Source organism: Beta vulgaris, chromosome 2 (assembly GCF_026745355.1).
Source record: "Beta vulgaris subsp. vulgaris cultivar EL10 chromosome 2, EL10.2, whole genome shotgun sequence".
In the NCBI taxonomy this organism is placed as follows: domain Eukaryota; kingdom Viridiplantae; phylum Streptophyta; class Magnoliopsida; order Caryophyllales; family Amaranthaceae; genus Beta; species Beta vulgaris.
The window spans coordinates 37,614,660-37,634,216 of record NC_079203.1 but is presented as its reverse complement, the minus strand read 5'-3'; the positions used below and the strand labels follow the sequence as shown (position 1 = coordinate 37,634,216).

The window sequence follows — 19,557 nt, the reverse complement described above, 5'->3', positions numbered from 1 at the left end:
ATTTTGGCAATAGGTTGGTGGTGGTGGGATGGTGGGGAAAAGAGAAGGTGAAATGGTAGTAGGTTGGTGGTGGTGGGGGTGGTGGGTAGTGTAAAAAAGAGGAAAGGGTAAATTGGGCTATAAAAATATATTTTGGGCGATTTTAAGTATTTTATGGGCGATGTTTAACAATTCCCTGTTAATGCAACACTTAGGGTTATATATAAGTATTAAATACATTTCTTTAAATACAAATAATTTAAGAATTCAAGATACATTTTCACATCAACTGAGGTAATAAATGTTTGATTCAATATTTTATTTCTATTTTAAGCACCTTGGGCTATATATATATCATTTTCAAAACCGACCTAGGTAATTTAATCACAAAAATAAGTCCTCCTGTTTTGCGTTTCCCCCAAGTAATAGAAACAAACCGACGTTACTCTCTCGTTAAGTCTTGAACAATACGCCTCACACACACACCTTCTCGCCGACCTACGCCGTTAAGTCCTCCTATTAACGCCGTCTTTCGTTATCTAAAATTCTCCCTCATCTCTTTTTTTCTCTCTCTCCTCTGCGCTTCTTTCTCTCTCCTCTTTTGCGTTTTTAGGGTGGATGATTTTTTAGACTTTCAGAGCGCCGGCACTCACTAATTTCTTCGATTTTAGGTATACTTTTCCTCTTTTTTGATCGTAAAGTTTACATCTTTTTTCTCATTTTTGTTCAATCAGTGGTTCATTTTAGGGATTTTGCGGAGGTTTTTGATTTGCTGATTTTTAAAATTGATTCTATGTTCGTCTCTTTTATGTGTATAAATATTAGATCTAGTAATTTTGTTCCTTTCTTTGGTGTGTAATTGTGTTTTTTATGTTATTAATTCGATATTTTTGCGATTTGTTGGAATAATTTAGGTTTATAGTTTTGACTTTTGAGACTTTATATCTATTTTTTTGATTTACTTGATGTTTTTTGTCCGTTGTATTATGTTGTCTGCTAATTTTTAGAATTAACCGGAGTTTCAAGTGTTATTTGTTTATTTGCATTAAAGAAATTATGTTTTTGGTTTGTTCTCATTGACATGCTTGCAATTATTGTTGTGGTAGCTATTATAATAATTTAGTAAGTTTAAGTTGGAGGAAGGTTAGAGAAAGGAGTGTTTGTAGCATCAAAAACATATTACTTGAAAATAGTGGGCAATTTTGTCGAGCCCGGCTTTGGTCTTCGGTTTGATTGAGAATAGGTGTTTCTTGGGAGGTAAAGTTCTAGGTTTTTATAAAGTGCGGAGTGTGAATTGATGAAGAATCACAGATGTGCAATATTATGGATTATAGGTGTCTTTTTGAAACATTTTGCTTTTGAGCTTTTGTGCTTCATGGGGATGAGTGGTTCACAATTGGATGTGCATATATGAGGAATGGATTTTGGGTTGGTTTGAAATTGGTGTATCTTGGAGAGAGTGGAAAATAAAATTGTATCTCTTTGTTAATATCTCTCGTTTGCATCGGAAAAGGATATTTTGAAGTTCTTGTATCCTTATTAATTTTTTCTTGAGGTTATTTAGGAAATCTAACTCTTGCTATTAAAAATTTGTGTGATAGGCAATTGAATGAATAACTAAATTTAGTTGAAGTTTACTTCTAGAATTATAGCAAAAAATATGGGAGAATATATGCTGAAATGAATTAAATATTGGCACCCTTTCAAAGAAAAAAAAAAGAGTAAAAAAAATATTGGCACCTGATTGTGCACCAACAAGCAATCAGTGGAGTCTATTTAGTCCATGCAGCCTGCAATATAGAAGTATGGTTAGTTATAATCAAACGATAACGAAATACATACAATAGATTTTGTGCAAATAAAGACTGAGAAGATAAGAAAAGGGGGTTCGCAATAGTAACATAAATTCAATTATTACGAGACTGTTCACCATAGGTTTTTACTTTTTGACTTTTTAAATTTTGACAGGGTTTTGTAGTATTTGCAGAAAATTTAAATATCGAGGGCTTGTTTGTTATCGTTTTATCGTTTTTGAGTTTCTCTATCTTTCATTTTTTCCAGAACAAAAAAAGAAGTATGGTGGCAATGAGGATGACTTAACTTTTGAGTTCACTATAGTACTATATAACCTATATCATGTCTTTTGAAGTCCTAACCAGTAATAGAAAATTGACAATAATACTAAATGGGTCCTAAAGCTACTTATTAAGAAAACCTTTTTGAAAATGTGATTCGACAAAATTCTAAACTCCGAGGTTAGACAAGGGCTGAAAGCAATATATAGCTTGTTATAAACTTCTAACCAAACAACTTAATTGGAAGCTAAATTGAACTAAATGTATCATATTGTGATTAAGGGAAAGTACTGATACCATTTTAAGGCAGAACAAAATAAGTTGAATTTCAATCCAGATTGATTCTCTGATCAAAATTATCTTTGGTTATCTATGATTTTGATAGTAGAACAGTAGATTTTCATCATGTAAGTGGTGTATTTCCCTGTACTTTCAGTGGAAGTACTTGTTGTGTAATGTTGTGTGGTTTTACCCCCTCAACACCCTCTTCCCCCTTCCCATCTAATATGATGTTAAGTTGGCAGGTAATGGTAAGTAGCTGATCCAGATATATATATCTATCAAGTGCTGGGAGAGTTCAAATGGGACCACTTTAATTTTGCTGGTGACCATCAACAGTTTGTAAGCTGATTGTCAAACTTATCTGTCCATATTGTAACAGAGTTTAGTGGCATTACTCTATGATATAGGTATTGTTGATTTTCAAATTTTCAACAGTATGTTTATTTCTTCTTCTACTCGTATCACTTTAGATGTTGAACAAGATAAATTTTGATTCTGGAAGTTGAACTTTTGAAATTAATTTTCTTGTGTGAAGGGAGTTGTATTGGACGCAGATGCAATAAGTTTTGTGGATATGTTTATAAGTCAAGGATTTGGGTCCATTTTTGATATGTTAACCGTTGTAACGTTTCCCAGCTAGCAAATGTTGCACTTGTACTGAATTGTTTGAGCTCTACTTGTATATGATGAATTGATGCTACGTCTCTAGAAAATCATTGAGAGAGGGTTTATAGGTTTTTATTTATGTTTGCTTCTTTTGGTTAATGATGTCTGTAATTTCTGCAGCCTCTTCTACAAACTTGCATATCTTAAACTAAGAATTTAAGGGGCTCTTAAGTTCCACTTCGAGCAGAGCTTTTTAAGCAGAGGAGTCTTATGGAAAAAAAGAATTCTCCTTCGACATGCACTTACTTCTGCATATTAGGCTTACTATTTAGTTCCATCTCTCATATTGGGGGCTTCTCCTACTTGGATGAAGGATCTTTCTTGCCATGTTAGGCTTTCATATTCTTTTCCCGGCTTTTAGATGTTGCACTTGTACTGAATTGTTTGAACTCGACTTGTGTATGGTGCTGGATTTCTGGAAAATCATTTCGGAAGGCTTTTATATTTATGTTTGCTTCATTCAGCTACTCTTATGTGTCTTGTGTGTGGCCTCTTTTTCAAACTCGCATATCTTAAACTATGCATTTAAAAGGCCCCCTGTTGAGATTTTGAAACAGAGTAGTAGATGTCCAACTCGTATAGAGTTGAGTGACTTTGATGTTTACGTGTTTACTGGCGAAATAGTTTTTTTTTTTTTTTTTTTTTTTGTGTGTGTTAGAACTGAGAAATTTTGTTGTCTATTGGTGCTTCTTATCTGTTCATTACCTTTGCTTCGGTCTTTGCATCTTTGATCTGTTTATTTTTGGTGTAGGTACTTCTTTTCTTTCTGGTTTTCTGTATATCAAATGGAAATAAGTTCAGTTACTCACAGGTATGTGCCAATTGGCCGATTTGTTGCACACCTTGATTGCTGTATTTTGTTTCTTTTGGATCTGTTACAAAAAATGCTTTCTTCACCTTCCTTCCTATAGCAATATGTAGTCTGTAACACATGCTGTTTGCTCTGAGTTGTGCAATTGTTTTAAGTTTGATTCTTTGTGTGCAAAGCATAATGTTTGAAACTCTGTTTGTGACAGGGTTAACCACTTGTATATAATGGCATCCACGCCGCTCTCTTGATCTGTACATAATAGTTATAATCGCAGCCTGTTCGAGGTAATTTTTTTGGGCTTAGGTTTATTTGCAGGGATCGGTCCACTAGATATCAATGGAAGGAAAATACGCAAAGGTATTGGATAATGGGCGCAGAGTTGTCGTTGACTTGAAGAGGAGAAGAGCTGCTAGGTTTGCTACGTATCTAGCTCGCAATGCCATTCCGCAGTTCTCTATGTTGAAGTCATCTGCTGTTAAGCTTGGCAAACGAAAGAAACCCGATGTTTGCAAAGCCAAGTGCAGGAGCTGTAAACTTGCTTCTCGTAGGTCACTGCTCCGGTATTATGCAAATTTTATGAAAAGCGGGCTGCCTAAACGCTTAATGTTTTTCCAGAATGGTGAATGGGTTGATCATGAGCTGGAAGTTGTTGGCCTGGTTAAAAAAGATTTTGAGTATAAAAAGGCTGCTATTGAAGTGAAGTTTAAGACTTGCCATCTGGTGTTTGATTTTGTGCATATGGTGCAGTTCAATTTCAAAACTTCTTTGGAGCAGCCCATTGCATGGATTGATGAAGGGGGATACTGTTTCTTCCCTGAAGTTTTCACTGATGTTGATGAGCAGCATAGGAATCTCCATCCTGAGATTCAGAAAGACGGGTCACGTGATGTTCAAGAGATTAAGCTTCAGATTGAAATTGAAGTAAATGGGGTTGCTGACTCAAAGCTAGTGGAATATTGTGGGGAATCGAGTCCTTTGGTGAAGCGACTAAAAGTTGGTCAGAATGCTGAAATTGAGGATAGTTGTGATAAGGTTTCTGATGTGAGGAGGAGTGAAGATGTTGGAGAAAATCAACATCTTGAAAAAAATGTGGATGCTGAGGTTGAGAAAGGAAAGTCAGATTTGGATTCTGATTCCGTGAAAGAAATGTTTCTGAAAGGCATGGATTCTGTTGCTGGTCCAGAGGTTGTAGAAATTCTTTCCAACTCAGGTTCCACGTGTCAGGGTCGATTGGAGATTTTTTTGAAACAAGTTGAGATAACGAAAAAGTATCGTGGGGATCCAAATGTTTGCTACGCATGGCTTGCATCTAGTAAAGAAGCGTTGTCTGGAATTATGACTTACGGACTTGGGCATTTTGAATTTCAACAAATCAAGTCTATTTACGGCATTGGTGTTCATCTCACAGCTGCAAATTGTGCTGATGCCAGGTTATACCTTTTCCTTTTTTGTTTTGGTTTTGTGTTCATTTATAGTGTAAGCTCATGCATGTATCTTTGTATGCTCTCATGATACATCAACATGCACAATCTTGTAGGGCATAAGTTCGAACCAATTAATATTTTTTATCAAGTGTCAGAAAGGTAACGTGGGGACAAAGTCCCCTCTGAGCCCATCAATCTATCACATGTTTTGGGGGGGGGGGGTTTAGTGAATGAGGGGAGGACGAGGATTGAGAGGACATATGACATTGCCTTAAAAAAGGAAGGACATGAGTTAATAAAGGTGTGTAAGTAAAAATATTAATTGGTTCGAACTTATGCCCTACATACACCAAACAAGGGATAAACCTTAGTTCACCATTATCAACGTTACCTATTCCTACCCATTCCTCTAATTTCGATAATTCCTATCCCGTACATCAATCCCTTCGTAAGTAATCACAAATTCAAATCTGGTTCCAATCTTAATTGTAAAAGGCCCAAGGTGTAGGCAACTGTAGGAATCTATTAACATTTTTTATACTCAAAACAACATAATAGCTATATTAAAGACGCATACAACGACATAAGGAAGTATGTTCACATTACTAGAATATCGCGAGTTAAAGGTACTCAGGAGTGACTTAGAAGTTAGAGCAAACCAACCTGATAGTAAACGCGTTTTTTTTAGTATTGAATTACAGTGCATGAGTTATTGAGCTATATAAATATTTTTATGAATAATAATATCTGAGTCCTTTACTTTCAAACAAATTTAATTAGAATCCCTTTAAAAAACAAAAAAGGGAGAGGATTGTGAATACAACACACTGGTAACTGGCCATCAGAAAAAGGATTCTCAGAAAAAAGGGATACTTTAGTGGAGTAGTTTCATCTTCATGTGAATTCAGTAGGTAAGTTAAAAAAAATCTACCCAATTTCTTAACGATTTGATAGTGGTCAAACAAATAAACAGAAAAATATGCTTAAAAATTGAAGGGTTGAGATTTAGAACGATTACATTAGCTACAAGTTCTTTGTGGCCAAATAATAGTATATTTAAACTTTGATGTGGTGGTAGCCTTTGTGTTTTTATTCATCATTTAAAATTTTACAATAGAACTTTCAATTGTCGACTGGACCCCCATGAAATAGTTGGTCAAGATCTGCCATTGTCATTGAGGATGTTCACTGGCTATGTCTTTCGTAGTTGGCAAGTCGGCGACCACTCAACTCAAACTGATCCTCAATTTGCAAATTTCTGAGTTTGCCCTCAAATTGGGGATATTGTTTTTCACTTGAATTCGAGAAATTTCTTTCGTTTTTGCTCGAAATGTGTGTATGAAACATGGTAACATTTAATAGTTACTCTGTTCAGTTTTAAATGGAACATAGGGGATTGGCACAGGTGTTGAGTTTTAAATGGAACATAGGGGACTGGCACGGGTATTCAGGAGAGGAGAGAGATAGAGAGGAAGAAAAAGAGGGACCCATGTGATGAGGGGAGAGATAGAGAGAATTAAATACTAAATAAAGTAATGTTTCATCTATTTTGAAACGGCTTAAAATGGGAAGTGTTTCATTTGTTTTAGAAGGGAGAAAATATACATTTTTTAATCTTTTCTTTGCATTCCGTCTCTTCCTTTAAAATGCGTGATTCAGGATGGCAGCGCCTCCGCTCACCAAGGGGCATTTTTTGAAACCGGGGTTCCTGGATTTGCTGAAGAACATGTGGATTGGAGACTGGTGATTATAGGAGCGCTCGGAATAATTTCTAATTTGCATGTCCATGATGTGGATGGCGTCATCTTATCATAAGTATGAGATTTGATTGAACTGTTAAGTTGGAAGCTGACACTAGCTTAGAGGCTGTCCAGTTGTCTTAGTAATTGTTGTTGTACTGGTCATGTAGTTCCAAACATATAATGGATAGATTCTGTTGGTTATTGTTGGGGAAAGATCGTTAAGCCAGAAGGTGATAGCAACTCAATTTTGCAGATATGCTTGGCCTCTAGAAGAGGAGCATGTGTCCCCTCTCCGCGCGATTAAGCTTTATATGTTGTAGAGGTCAGTGGCGGTGGGATGCAGAATATTTTATATAGGCTGACGTATAGGCTGTGGCTAGTATGGCATCTGCTTGTTGGAAATTTTGCACTTCAACTCGATGCTGCAATAGTGTTTAGATTTTATCTTAAATGGCTCTCGTCAAACCTTTTGTGGCTGGATTCATTGATTTTCTTTGTGCTTTCTGTTAGTAACCAGCTGAATGAGCTTGTCTTCTATACTAATGGTCCTGCCATTGTACTTCTTAAAGCATATAAGATGGCATGCACATGCACATCTTACTTTCCAGTTCACACCTCAGAATAGTCCTGTCGATCTCTAAATATATTTACTTCAAAGGCCTGGACGTGATGTATAAGTGTTGGTTTCCTGAAGATTTCGAATTTTTCTTCTGGGAGAAAAATATAAGATTGATCATTGCTGTACTGATATAGATAAACTCTAAATCTGCTACACAATGTTGTAGTTGTCGTGTGGAATTTTAGGAGGATTATAAGACCTTTGGCATGTTTGTCTAGGAAGTAGGAACTGACTGGCTTATGCCTTCTTTGTTTCAGAGAGGGCATTTATTCTTCTGCACATGATGTTACTTTGACCATGGGAACTCTATGCATGTGTCAGTTATGTTGTTAGTTCTTGATTAAGGATAGATGTGCGATAATATAATTGGATGATTTTACATTCTGATAAGCAAGCCATTATTGTGTCCGAGTCAGATATTATGATTATAGTTGTGGAGATGTCTTGTGAGTATTACATCAAGAGGTGCGGCCTTGGCAATTGTAATTCTATACATTGATAAAATTTTAAGGTTTTCTATAGCACTACTAGTTTGACAAATTGTTTGGAATGTTATGCTAAATATGCCTTTTAATTGTTTTTTTTGGGTGTAATAGTTGAAGTATGAGTGAAGAGTTCTCCTGTATATGAGAATTTATGGTATTGATTGGTATATCAACTTAGTGACGGCCAATGTGATAACTTACTGCTATAAGAGTGATTTCTAATTTTGGTATATTTGCATTATACCATGACATTTTACTTAGGTAGTCGAGCATCCTTTAGTTTGAGACGCTTTCAAGCTGTGTTTAAAGCACTTTGATAGGAGTGGGTGTTTGATGAAATCCGAACATTGAAGTTTGGGTGTTGGGGGGAAAAGGCCTGATATGGCGATCTATGTGCTCTTTATAAGAATTTTTTATATGGGGGGGGGGTGTTGAAAGCACACGTTCTTAACCAAAAGATGCATTGTCTCACGCCATGAGTGTTAATTATGTTTAAAGTTTAAACTATACAAATCAGTAGTTAGGTCTTACATGTTTATTGTACATCTTCTGCTGAACTAATGATAAGGAATTTACTCTCTTTTTGGGTGTGTGTGTGTTTTGGATGTTTTGTCAGCAGCTGCCTGTTCAAGTTCTTATTTGGTTCGAAAAAAGGTCTTTTGTGGTTGTCTCTGTTAGTTTATTCTGTATATCAATTTTATGAGAGTTATACTGCTAAGAATTGACATGTTCTCTCTAACAACTTGGTTGTTATGGGTACTCGCAACAAATAACATATTCGGCACTAGGTCTGATAGTATATTTTCTCTCCTGTACCCCCCAGCATATCAAAGTATATGCACACATGCTCTTTAAAAGTGTCCTCCCTGCATTTGCTAAAATTGTTGCATGTTTCTCTTGCAATATAACCCCGACCCTTCAAATTACATGGCTTGTTCCCAGGCATATTCTACAAACAAATGCTAGAGATTTTAAAAGACTGTCTTATTTACAGTGCAAATTATTGTGATGATGACGAAAATGGAGTGCGGCATATGGTCCTTTGTCGTGTCATCATGGGAAATATGGAGGTTGTTCATCCCGGATCCAAGCAATTCCACCCTAGTAGCGAGAACTTTGACAGTGGAGTTGATGATCCTGAAAATCCACGACATTATATAGTCTGGAGCATGAACATGAATACTCATATATACCCTGAGTATGTTGTTAGTTTCAAGGTCCCTGCTAATCTTCAAGGTGATGGTTTGTGCCTTGGCATTCTCAATCATTTCTTATATTTTCTGTCTCGCTGTCACTAAAATTCACATAATCTGCATCGTTTGCGATTACTTTTGTCGAGAAGATGATGCTTTATGGAGCTTAGTCTCTTGGTCAAGTTGCCAAGTAATTTTGTACGTCGATTTTGTCCTCGGGCCAGAGTTTCATGTTGCGAATATCCATGCTTCATGCACTCATGAATTTATTCGAAAAACAGTCCATTTGGTTAGAGATGGAAAATTGTTCGTTAAGAATATTGAGCAATGCATATATCTCCATGGTCATTTGTTTTGTGCTTAAGAGTTACAGTTGTAGGATTCCGTAATTTTTGCTTGAGAACTAGATATTGTATAATGCAGGTCATATTTTGAAGAATGATGGCAACCTTGACATCACAAAAGCCAAAACTGGTTATCCAAGCCCTATGTACCAGTGTAAAACTGAACCTGCTGTTGACATTGTAAGTTTGCTGATCTTTGACAAAAATAGCCTTTGCTGGCTTTTACTTTATTCTTTTGCTAATAGGACTAGGGAGGGATTCTTTGGTAGGATTTTTTTGCTGCTGCCCACTCATATCATGATCAAATATTGTTTGATTCCATTTGCATCTAACTTGTGTTTTAAAATATATTCTGAAAAATTAGCATAGTATGATCAGGAAAAGTATGGTTGGCTGCAGAGACTGGATATTTTAGAAAGTAGGATTAGATAGTATACGTTTTGACGTATATTTAAATGTGTAGGATGAATTTCCAAATCTTGCCAGATTTATATTGCTATAGTAGTCCATTGCTGTTCAATATTTCCGTCCTTTAAGTGATTGAAAATTTCAATTGTTGCATAGCAATATTTATTTGTTGCCACTTTGAGAAGGTTTGAAAGAATGATGCTAGGCAAATCTTGCAAATTACGCAATTTTTGTGATTTCGGATGGCAGGAAGAAACAAATGATAACTTGTCTGTCTTTCTGAAAAACGTAAAGTCACCAAATCTAATTATGACAACTTAAGAAATGACGTAAAGCATTATAGCATAATGGAGGAGGGGATGAAGACTTGACAGTGGTGGATATTATTGTCTGGGATTTCAAGATTCTGGAAACAGAATGCTCCTGAGGTATTTTATGTCCTGTTAGTGTTGGTGTACTCACTTCCATTATACAGCAGTTGGGTGTTTGCCGTCAAATAAGTGGGCATTTGAAGCAAAACGGAGAGAAAGGGGAAGGGCTCTTCATCCATCTGTTCTTTGGATGCCTAGATTCTGAGAGGCCCTTAAAATGCAACATTGGGCCAAGAGTGAAGTTGTTTCTTTGAAGTTATGAAATTTTCTCTCCGGTAAAAAGATTCTAGATGTCGTATGCTTTCTTTGTTTAGAGACGAATATGTTTACACGTATTGCATGATTGCTAGTCAGTTATGCAGAAGCAGCAAGATAATGGGGGATTTTGATAGTAGTCTGGGAGGTTTATAATCATCAGTTCAGTCACCAGGATGCATCTCGTCTGGTGGGAGTTCAGGATTTTCCTTCTTTAAAACGCAAGATATGGGAAGGAAAGAATCATAAACTTTTTGAAGGCCATTTGTGGGAGGTGGCTTGAAGGTAGGGAGGATATTTCAGGATAGACTAGCCAGTCTTCTAATCTCCTGGATTAGCTGAAGATTTTCTCTCTGTAATTTTTAAATTGAAGACTAAGCTGAAGTTTGGAGCTCTACCCAAAATTATTGTGGGCATACTAATCCAGGTAATTAGAAGGCTAGGTAAGTTTGTTTGATGCTTGCAAGTGGATTTTGTCAGAAGTGCAGGCATTTGTGTCGCTCACCTCATTGCTGATTGAGATGTTGATGCTTAATTTGTTTTTCTGTAATGAGGATTTCCCTTGAGGTGCTTGGTCTTTTCTGGGATATCAATCCTTGAGTGGTGTTTAACTGATATTCTTTCCATCAATGGGAATCAAATTTTGGGGTGGATTTTGGCATTGTAGGTTTTGGAGCTAGTCATTGAAGCTTCTAATTATTATGCTTGTCCAAATGGGTTCATGCTTGCCAAATCCATATCTGATAAGATTGACATAGTTAGTTGACTGATTCGTCGTTCTTGTTGGAAGTAAAATAATTGTGAATCTCACAATCTGAGCAACCGGATGAAGTGTCATCATAGACAAGAATTAGCGGAGGTTTCTCTTTTCTGGCCTTTAATGTGCAGTTTTCAGGACCTAACGGTAATAAAACCATGCAAAAGTGACAAAACAATATCATCATACAGTTTTGATGGAGGTAATTTGATACTTCCTTCAACATTGCATCTTGACACATAATTTAAGATAGCCATGTGAAGAGGAGAGAGATAGGTAAAAAGTGGGACCCATGTGATAGGAGAGAGATAGAGAGAAGATATTACTAGATAAGTGAAACGTTGCAATAAATATGAAATTTTCAAATAAGTGAACGTTGGAATTAAAAAATGAATGAAGAATGTTTCATTTTGGATGCAGTTATCTGTCATTTTGGCCATTGGAGAACAAGATTGCTTTAGCATTCGTATTTGGTCATTTGCAATGAAATTATAAAAAAATTAGTTGAAAGCAAAAATAATTGTAGGATTGTTTCATGTTTATATGTTGGCCGTGGAGATGTTAAGAATCTTGCGAGTTAGAGGGTATGATACAAACTACAGTCATCGAAAGAGAATGATATGGGTTCGGGGAGTTGAGTAATTTTCAATTTTTCGTTGGTGATCAGTGTGGGGTGGGCAAGGTTGGATTTCTTTAAGTAATGGGAAACATTGGTGTTGTGATCCAATGGTGATAGAAAAGAAAGCAAGAGGTTGAGAACTTCAGTTCTCACACGAGAGAAAATGGGTGGAGAATGGAGAAGATCATGGATAGGCTGAGAACTTTTGAGTAATGCAGCCTTCAATGACTGGAAAGAGGTAAGATCTGAGTAGTTTAGGGAGTCATCGGTTCCCATTTGCCACATGAGGGAGGTTGGGATGAAGTCAAAGCCAAATTACATATATATGGAGATCGTAGTACTATGGTTACATATTGATGGGGAATAGAGAGACAGGGCTATGTGATTTTGGTCACTTTTTCGAGGTGTGTGGGCGGTTGGGGTGGGAGAGGAGAGAGACAATAAGAGAGTTTGATGGTCTATGGTGTTGATAGTTGGAATATATGGTTTGTCGACTTCTGTGAATGTTGTCCTTTCAGTAGTGACCTTAAACAAGTTTTGCTGTTACTTGTTCTATTGATCTTATTCAATCGCGACCTTTCATTCTAAATTGAAGGGCCATATTTTTTCCTCACCTTTCTAACCAACCGGCATGTTTGGTGAATGGTACTAAGTTGTGGTAACAGTAATGCTTTTTAGTGTAAGTTTGTGAAGACATTACAATGTTAACATTCATGGTTATAGAACTTGATGTCAAAACATGTGTTTTCCTTCATAATTTCCATTACTAACCAATACCACCTTCGCAAGTGATAATGGATGGTAATGAAATTTTAGAAAGAAATTAGGTGTTCTAGAATAAACTGGCATTATCATGGATGTTTACAGGAGAATGCTTTCACAAATTTGCACTTGAAACCATTACCACCATTTAGTGCCACTAACCAAACGGGCCGAACTTGTCCTTATGTTGTCTCTCTCTCTATGCTATGTCTCTCTCTATATTATGTATCTATCTATCTATCTGTTGGCCTAGTTGGTTGGAGGCCCTCCTTCGACCCCTTGTGATAGGGTCTGATCTTGCCACTTGTAACGGATCTTCGTCTTGTAGATATATACATGTATATTCATGTTGTGTATGTGTATATATATACACACACAATGGCAGATAGAGGGGGGGGGAGAGAGAGCGGGGTTGGTGTAGTCTGAATTTTCCAGCCATTGTTTCAAGAGGGAAGGCTAAGCAGAGCATAGGGAGAGCCTGTCCTCATGTGTTGTTTGTTCAATCTTTTATATATATGTATTTTATATGTATAAATCGGCACTACAATCTGCTTTTTGGGAAGTGTTTTTATTGCAGTCCCCAAAGTATGGTGAAGTGAAGTGACATTTTTGATTTCATCAGGTTCTCTCGTTTTTAAATATACTTGTTTTATCAGAAAAAGCCATATATTAAAAAACGCTTTTTCTCAAGGATAACCATGCAGTGTCAAGAGTGCCATTCCCCCCCCCCCCCCCCTCTTTGTTGGCCTTAATTACAATGCTTTGATGAGACCAGCTGGTTTGGGGAGACTTAATATAGGGGTGATCCGTATGGAGTATAGTTTATGGCTATTTTGGTATATGTTAGGGTCCTTTTTGTGCTGTTGAGGGTTTACTATTATCTTGTTTAGAGGTAATGTGTGCATAACAACCAGGAATTGGGTGAGATTGGTTTCACCCAAGACATAATCCTATACAATGTCAAAAAAGTGGTTTAGTGAGTCCTGATCTTGTCTGATATCTTAAGTTCATACTATTATGTGAAATCGAGACAAGTAAACCAAGTAATCAATAAATTGGAAGAGATGTTCTGTGCAATTTTTTTTCATCGACGATAATCTGTTCTGATGTTCCTGAATAAGGGCATAGAAGTAGCAGTTTGTGGTTTTGTGATTTGTGGGGGCGAGGTGGGAGTATCATGTGAGTATTAAGCTAATATGATTGCGCTTTGGCTAACTGAGGCTTGTAGTAGGAGGCTGAAAATTTTTAGCCTACTTCTGGCTGTATAAGAAGTGATTCAGAGCTTCCCTGATTAAACAAGCACTAGGTTATCAAAAAAGGCATCACCTCATCTGTAACTGTGTTTGCAGGTTATTGGAAAGGAGTTTTCCTCCCATCTCATTATTTATTAGATATATTGACCTGGTCACCTGACATTCTAACCTTATGCCAATTGGCTTTGAGTTCTCATACTATCATGTAAATAAAGGATGTTAGCAATTCGCCTTCTAAAATTAAGCTCATTTTATTAATTTTGAGCTTACTGATTATGCTGGTTTTGTTGCACTTATTAGTTGTTCTCGTGCCACCTATGAGTTTCGTTGTTTTCATGGTTATGTGGATTTATCACATTGTCTAATTCCACACGTCTCCAGGGAACTGATCAATTTTCAAATATAACAAGTGATGGAAGCAAGGAAAGAAGTGCTAGTTCGAATTCAACCACCTTAAGGGAACCAAAATCCCCATGGATGCCATTTCCTATGTTATTTGAAGCAATTTCAAAGCAAGTGCCTCAAAATAACATGAAGTTGTTGCTTGCTTATTATGAGCTTTTTAGGGTATGCTTTGTGTTTGTTTCTGCTTTCTGTATATTTATGTTTTCTATTCCTGTAACATCTGTCTCAATTGTTATTGTGATTTCAGAACAAGATCATTTCTCGAGGGGATTTTGTTAAGGAGTTGAGACTAATTGTTGGAGATACTTTGTTGAGGTCTACGATACAAGAACTCAGCTGCAAGGTAATATTTTTGTTGATTGTTTCTTATTGTTGCATGTTTCCAGGGTGTGAAATCTAAGTGCCAGTTGCTTCTGCTGTTGAGATACATTTGTTTTCGTATGTGGATGTCATTCCTTCCTTTTATTTATATTATAGAATCTGATCTCGTTGTGTGGTTATTATCAAGGATTATATGTGTATATACAAGTAGGCCAAGTGTTTATGCTTTTTCACTCAATTTTTGGTTACAGTATACAACCATGTTCTGTTGATTTGTTATTTTCGTAATTTCTTTGGACTCCCCTTTTGGTGAACCTCTTTCAGTTTATAATCTCGTGATAAGATGCTTTTCAATTTTCATACATCTGTTATGGTAGATCACTGTAGTTGTCCTTGATCTATGAGAAAAGCCTATCCTGATGGACCCCAAGAATTCGCACAAATGGTTGTCATGGGTGATTCTGATTCTGTTTGCAATATGGAATATTGTTAAGAATGATGGACTTCGTATTTTTTTTCTAACTAGTTTAATGGGCTTAACATGTTAATTATGTTGCTTATTTAGCAACTTCTTCCTGTCAAGCTATATTGGTTCTTGAAGTATCTGAACGTTATTTTTCTACTGAAGGAAGATGCTCACGTTGTGAGCCAAAATGACCAGTTTGAGCCAGGCAAAGTTGCTACCTTATTACTCCATTCTAATATAAGCTCCTTTATTTTGCGTTTTTGGGATTTGAAAAACACTTAACTCATTTCCGCTTTTGTGTTGAGACCACATGTCACTTATTGTATGAGATTACCCGCTCTCTCTCATAACATCTATTTTCACCCTTCATTTTCCATCAGATCTACTTCTTCTCTTTGCTCAATATAATGCTCCCTTTTGTTTCAAAATACTTGCTACACTTCCCTAAAATGGAAATACCCGTAAAAGGTCGGTGATTCCACTTTCTCTTTTAAAATACCTGAACTTTTTGCTTAACAAATGTTTCTTTATTCAAAACTGGCAGTCCTTCACTTCTTTTTTCTTTCTTAAAAACTCTCTACTTTTTCTATGAGCATCTAAATTGAAACGAAGTATTTTGAGACGAATGCGGTACTTACTGTCTGGAGACATATATTTGTCAGATTCTACTGGTATGCCTGGTTTACAAAAACCTCAGAACGAACAAGGTTCTTGGCCTTGTGCTTCTCCATTATAGTCATTCTCAGCGGAATTCGTTGGCTGTTTACATTAACCCTCAGGGATTCTCACATTATATCTCTATTGTTTATTTGAGAACTTCATCTTGCTCTGGTCTTGTTGGCCTTGAGTCCCTTGCTTTTAGTTAGCTGATAGCTTTCCTTTTCTACTTTCTCTTGGTAAAGTCCTCCCCTCACTCTGTAATTTGCTGCACCTCTTGTGTTCTGTGGCTTTCCCTTTCTTCATCTCTATGCTCCACTTTGATTCTTACTTTCTCCATCCTTTTTATTTAAATTTCTTGTTTGGACCACCATCGAATGCATGAAAGTTTCTGATTCAATAGCTTCCACTTTCTATGGAGTTCTGCTTGAGGAATAGCAGAAGCTGTTTGTGTCACTCAAGGAAGGGGTGAGAATGAAGAAAGGAAAATTGTCTATTAAAGCTTCAGGCCATTTCAATTGACAAAGAAATATCTATTTGTAAATAATGAATGTAATCTTATTTGTTTTATTACATTTTTGTTCACAAAAAAAAAGTTAATAATTTAGGGCTTCGATTTCCGTCTTCCTCGTTTTCTCAACTTCAACTATACTCACCAATTCCACCTCTACCTCTCTTTTATGATGGACTACCATCTTCCTGTAGCATAACATTAAATACCTCCTGTTGATCATCATTTTCTTCCTCCAGTATTGCCATATCCTTTCCCATGTGGCTATTCAATTAAAATAGATGCTTGAAATTCTCGATGGTTCCCTTTATCAGTTTACAAGACTTGGGTGCCGGTAAAGTAGATTTGGATCACCAAATGCTTGAAGCTTAGGGTGTTGTTTGAGTAAGGTATTGTGATTATGGAGCTACTTTGGAAATTATCTGGTCAAAGACGGCGTGTCGTGATGTAGAAGTGGACCATCTGAGTAATGGCAGAAGCTATAGTTGTTCTATAGCTGGGTTTGAAGGAGAGGGGTGGGTCAATGGTGAGGGGTAAGGCTTTTTAAAATCCGGCCTTGATTGGAGAAAGGCACCAACTGTATTGGACCAGCGCAAATAAACTTGCAGGCTATGACTTATGCGAGATTATGGTTTTGAGATTGTAGTGTGATAAAGATATGAGTGGTGGTAACTTTGCCAGTGGGGAAGGTTGCAGGTTTTGGCAGAGGTGTGAAGAGTATTTGTATGTTAGTGTCTTTCTGAGCCAAAACCCAGTTGGGGAATGTCAAATGCCCATTGGGAGAAAGGGGGAACAGGGTAATTTGGGATTAATCCGTTCAAACAAAAGGTGACAAAAGGGAAATTGGACAATTCGCTTCCCTTCTGCTGAAATCCCAAAATTAATCTGCTGTCGGATGCTTGTTTCATAGTAGATCAAAATAAAGGGTGTTTTGCAGGGTTCTTGGCAAAGTCACTAGCTGGGGTCCTGCTGAGTTTTCTGATTCTGGTGGCACAATCATTCTATTCATATAATTTGTAAACCTATATGTCTAATGCTGTGATGTTGCTCACCATTTGTATAAAAGCATATTTTGGTGTTCAGTGCAAACTTTTGCTGTGAATACTGAATGTTGTGGATTTCTCTTGGAGTATTTTGATGCATAGGCCGGAGTTAGTGCTTGTACAGGTTGAAGTCCTCAGGAATACCATGTTCCTAAGCTTTTTTTTGTGGTTCAGTTTGGTGCTAATTTACTTGCTTTTATGCAGGTACTCCCAAATAATAACATGATGGCGGTGAATAACCAAGAAGTAGGAAGTTAAAAAGAGTAGCTTGTTTAGTGGCTCAAGTGATATTAAATATTTGGTACTTTTGGCAAGGTGGGCAATGCGTCGACATAAAGTTTGTGAATATCAAATACTTTCTTGTTCTGGAGCGTCAAGTTTCAGGTTCTAATAGCTTTGCGTTGGTATTTTAGTTGAACATTTTTCATAAAGTTGTCTTCTTTTGTTTGAAGATCAAACCTTGTGGGACAATCTTTTTTTTTTCTTTGTTCGTTTTTTGTTTTTTTTTTTTCATCTCTTGTGCACAATTTAGTGGAGTTTTTTATTTGGAAAGTTACATGGCTGTGTTGACTTTTATTTGCAATATTTGACTTTTTTATGTCATAACTTTTGATTGTTAGGATGGTTTGCATGACAGCAAATTAGATACTTTGTCCGTAACAAAATAGATGTTACACTTTCTAAATATGGTTGTAACAATAGATGTTACACTTCTTTTTTAGGCAATAATCTCATTTTATCTCTTTCCTGTCATATGGGTCTATCGTTTTTCTTTTTCTATCCCTTTTTAAAAAGTTGCCTAAAAAGTGTGTTTTTGAAAGTGTAATATCAATTTTGTTACTGGGGAAGTATAACTTTTGATCAGATGAATTTAAGCACTATAATTACTGCCTCCCGAATTATTGTTTCACTATTTGTAGTATATATTTATTTTATTAGTACATAAAATTGAAATGAGCCTATGATGATATTTTGATTAGATGTTGAAGAGATTTGTTCTTCTACAAATTGTGACCTTGAAAAAGTAGGATGAATAATTTGATTAAATGAAGTGCTGTGGGGTTTTGGGGTCAAAACACTTGCAAGTTACAACACTTCCAACCAAGAAAACACCAAATGCCGAAGCAAGACAACCCCCGAAGAGAGACGGATCTGTAAGAAAACTTGCCTACAAAACGATAAGCACGCAATTCCTTTGGACTTTCATCTGTTTGAATTCGGCACGACAAAGGTTGGAGCATAAATAGTTGAATCTGACTTCTAACACGCTATATGTATGATGGAATAAGGGAGTATATATCCCATTGGAGTGAAGTTCGGTTGAGAACACAACTTGTTTTTACCTTTTTGGCAATTTGAACAAAAAAAAAAGGAACTGTGGAAGAATGTGTTCAGTTTAAAGTTGGGAAAGTACATAGTAGATATTGGAAGTCTTGAGAGAGTTCTGCAGTACTTACTTTATTGGAGGGTGCATCAATGAAGTTTCTGTTCAGCATCGTATTTCCACTTAACAAGCTGCATTGAGGCACCACAGCAAATTTCTTTTGTAGTAGAGAGAAACGGTAAATTGCTAGGAATATCACTTATTTGGAAAGATATTTTCTACTTCTTTCATTTCGTTTTAAATGCAATAAAAGAATATTTTATTTCTCACAAAAATACCCGTTTGTTGCATTTAAAACGAAATGGAGGAAGTATTCCTTTTCCCTGAGCTCCCACAGTTATACTCGCACTTCCTATCTTTCTTCCTGTTTCTACACCTTTATAGTCTTTATCTGATGATGCTCCTTCTCCGTTTATCCTTACATCTCCACCCCTTTCTCCGTCTCTTAATGATATTCCATCTTTTGTTTTTGCTTCTCCTTTGAAAATATTCACTGGACCACACATTCCATCACAACATCACAAAGATTTTGTCTGCTCAAGTGCTACTTCTACTTCACGTTGGTATAACCTGTTTACCTACGACTCTCTCCGTTCCTATGTTTTAAGTCTTCATTTTTCAATAAGATCATATCATCTTAGTGAACTTGATTCTTTTTTGTAAGCTTTCCATAATTGTAATTTGGTTATGTTATGGATAAAGTGATTCCGGCTTTAGTAGAGACT

At 36.5% G+C, this 19,557-nt stretch overlaps 1 protein-coding gene across 5 annotated transcripts; it reads left to right on the top strand.

Annotated features, from left to right (window-relative positions):
• Window positions 1-479: 479 nt before the first annotated feature.
• On the top strand, window positions 480-18,024 carry LOC104886777 (inactive poly [ADP-ribose] polymerase RCD1). Of its 5 annotated transcripts, none has more exons than XM_010671286.4 (9): window positions 480-650; window positions 2,579-2,675; window positions 3,754-3,813; window positions 4,019-5,243; window positions 9,078-9,319; window positions 9,700-9,800; window positions 14,427-14,612; window positions 14,698-14,793; window positions 17,653-18,024. In XM_010671286.4, the coding sequence occupies exons 4-9, from the start codon at window positions 4,150-4,152 to the stop codon at window positions 17,704-17,706; spliced, it is 1,773 nt and encodes a 590-aa protein (XP_010669588.1). In that variant the 5' UTR covers window positions 480-650; window positions 2,579-2,675; window positions 3,754-3,813; window positions 4,019-4,149; the 3' UTR covers window positions 17,707-18,024. The 5 variants fall into 5 exon arrangements, with proteins under 5 accessions (XP_010669588.1, XP_010669586.1, XP_048494955.1 ...); XM_010671284.4 differs by having other exon boundaries at window positions 2,579-2,743; XM_048638998.2 differs by having other exon boundaries at window positions 2,572-2,675.
• Window positions 18,025-19,557: the final 1,533 nt, after the last annotated feature.

Excerpts from the sequence above, each read along its gene's own strand:
- LOC104886777 (XM_019247837.3), top strand. The coding sequence starts at position 4,150 with ATGGAAGGAAAATACGCAAAGGTATTGGATAATGGGCGCAGAGTTGTC. Across the intron at positions 9,801-14,426 it reads CTGAACCTGCTGTTGACATT|GGAACTGATCAATTTTCAAA; the intron begins GTAAGTTTGCTG and ends ACACGTCTCCAG. Across the intron at positions 14,613-14,697 it reads CTTATTATGAGCTTTTTAGG|AACAAGATCATTTCTCGAGG; the intron begins GTATGCTTTGTG and ends TTGTGATTTCAG.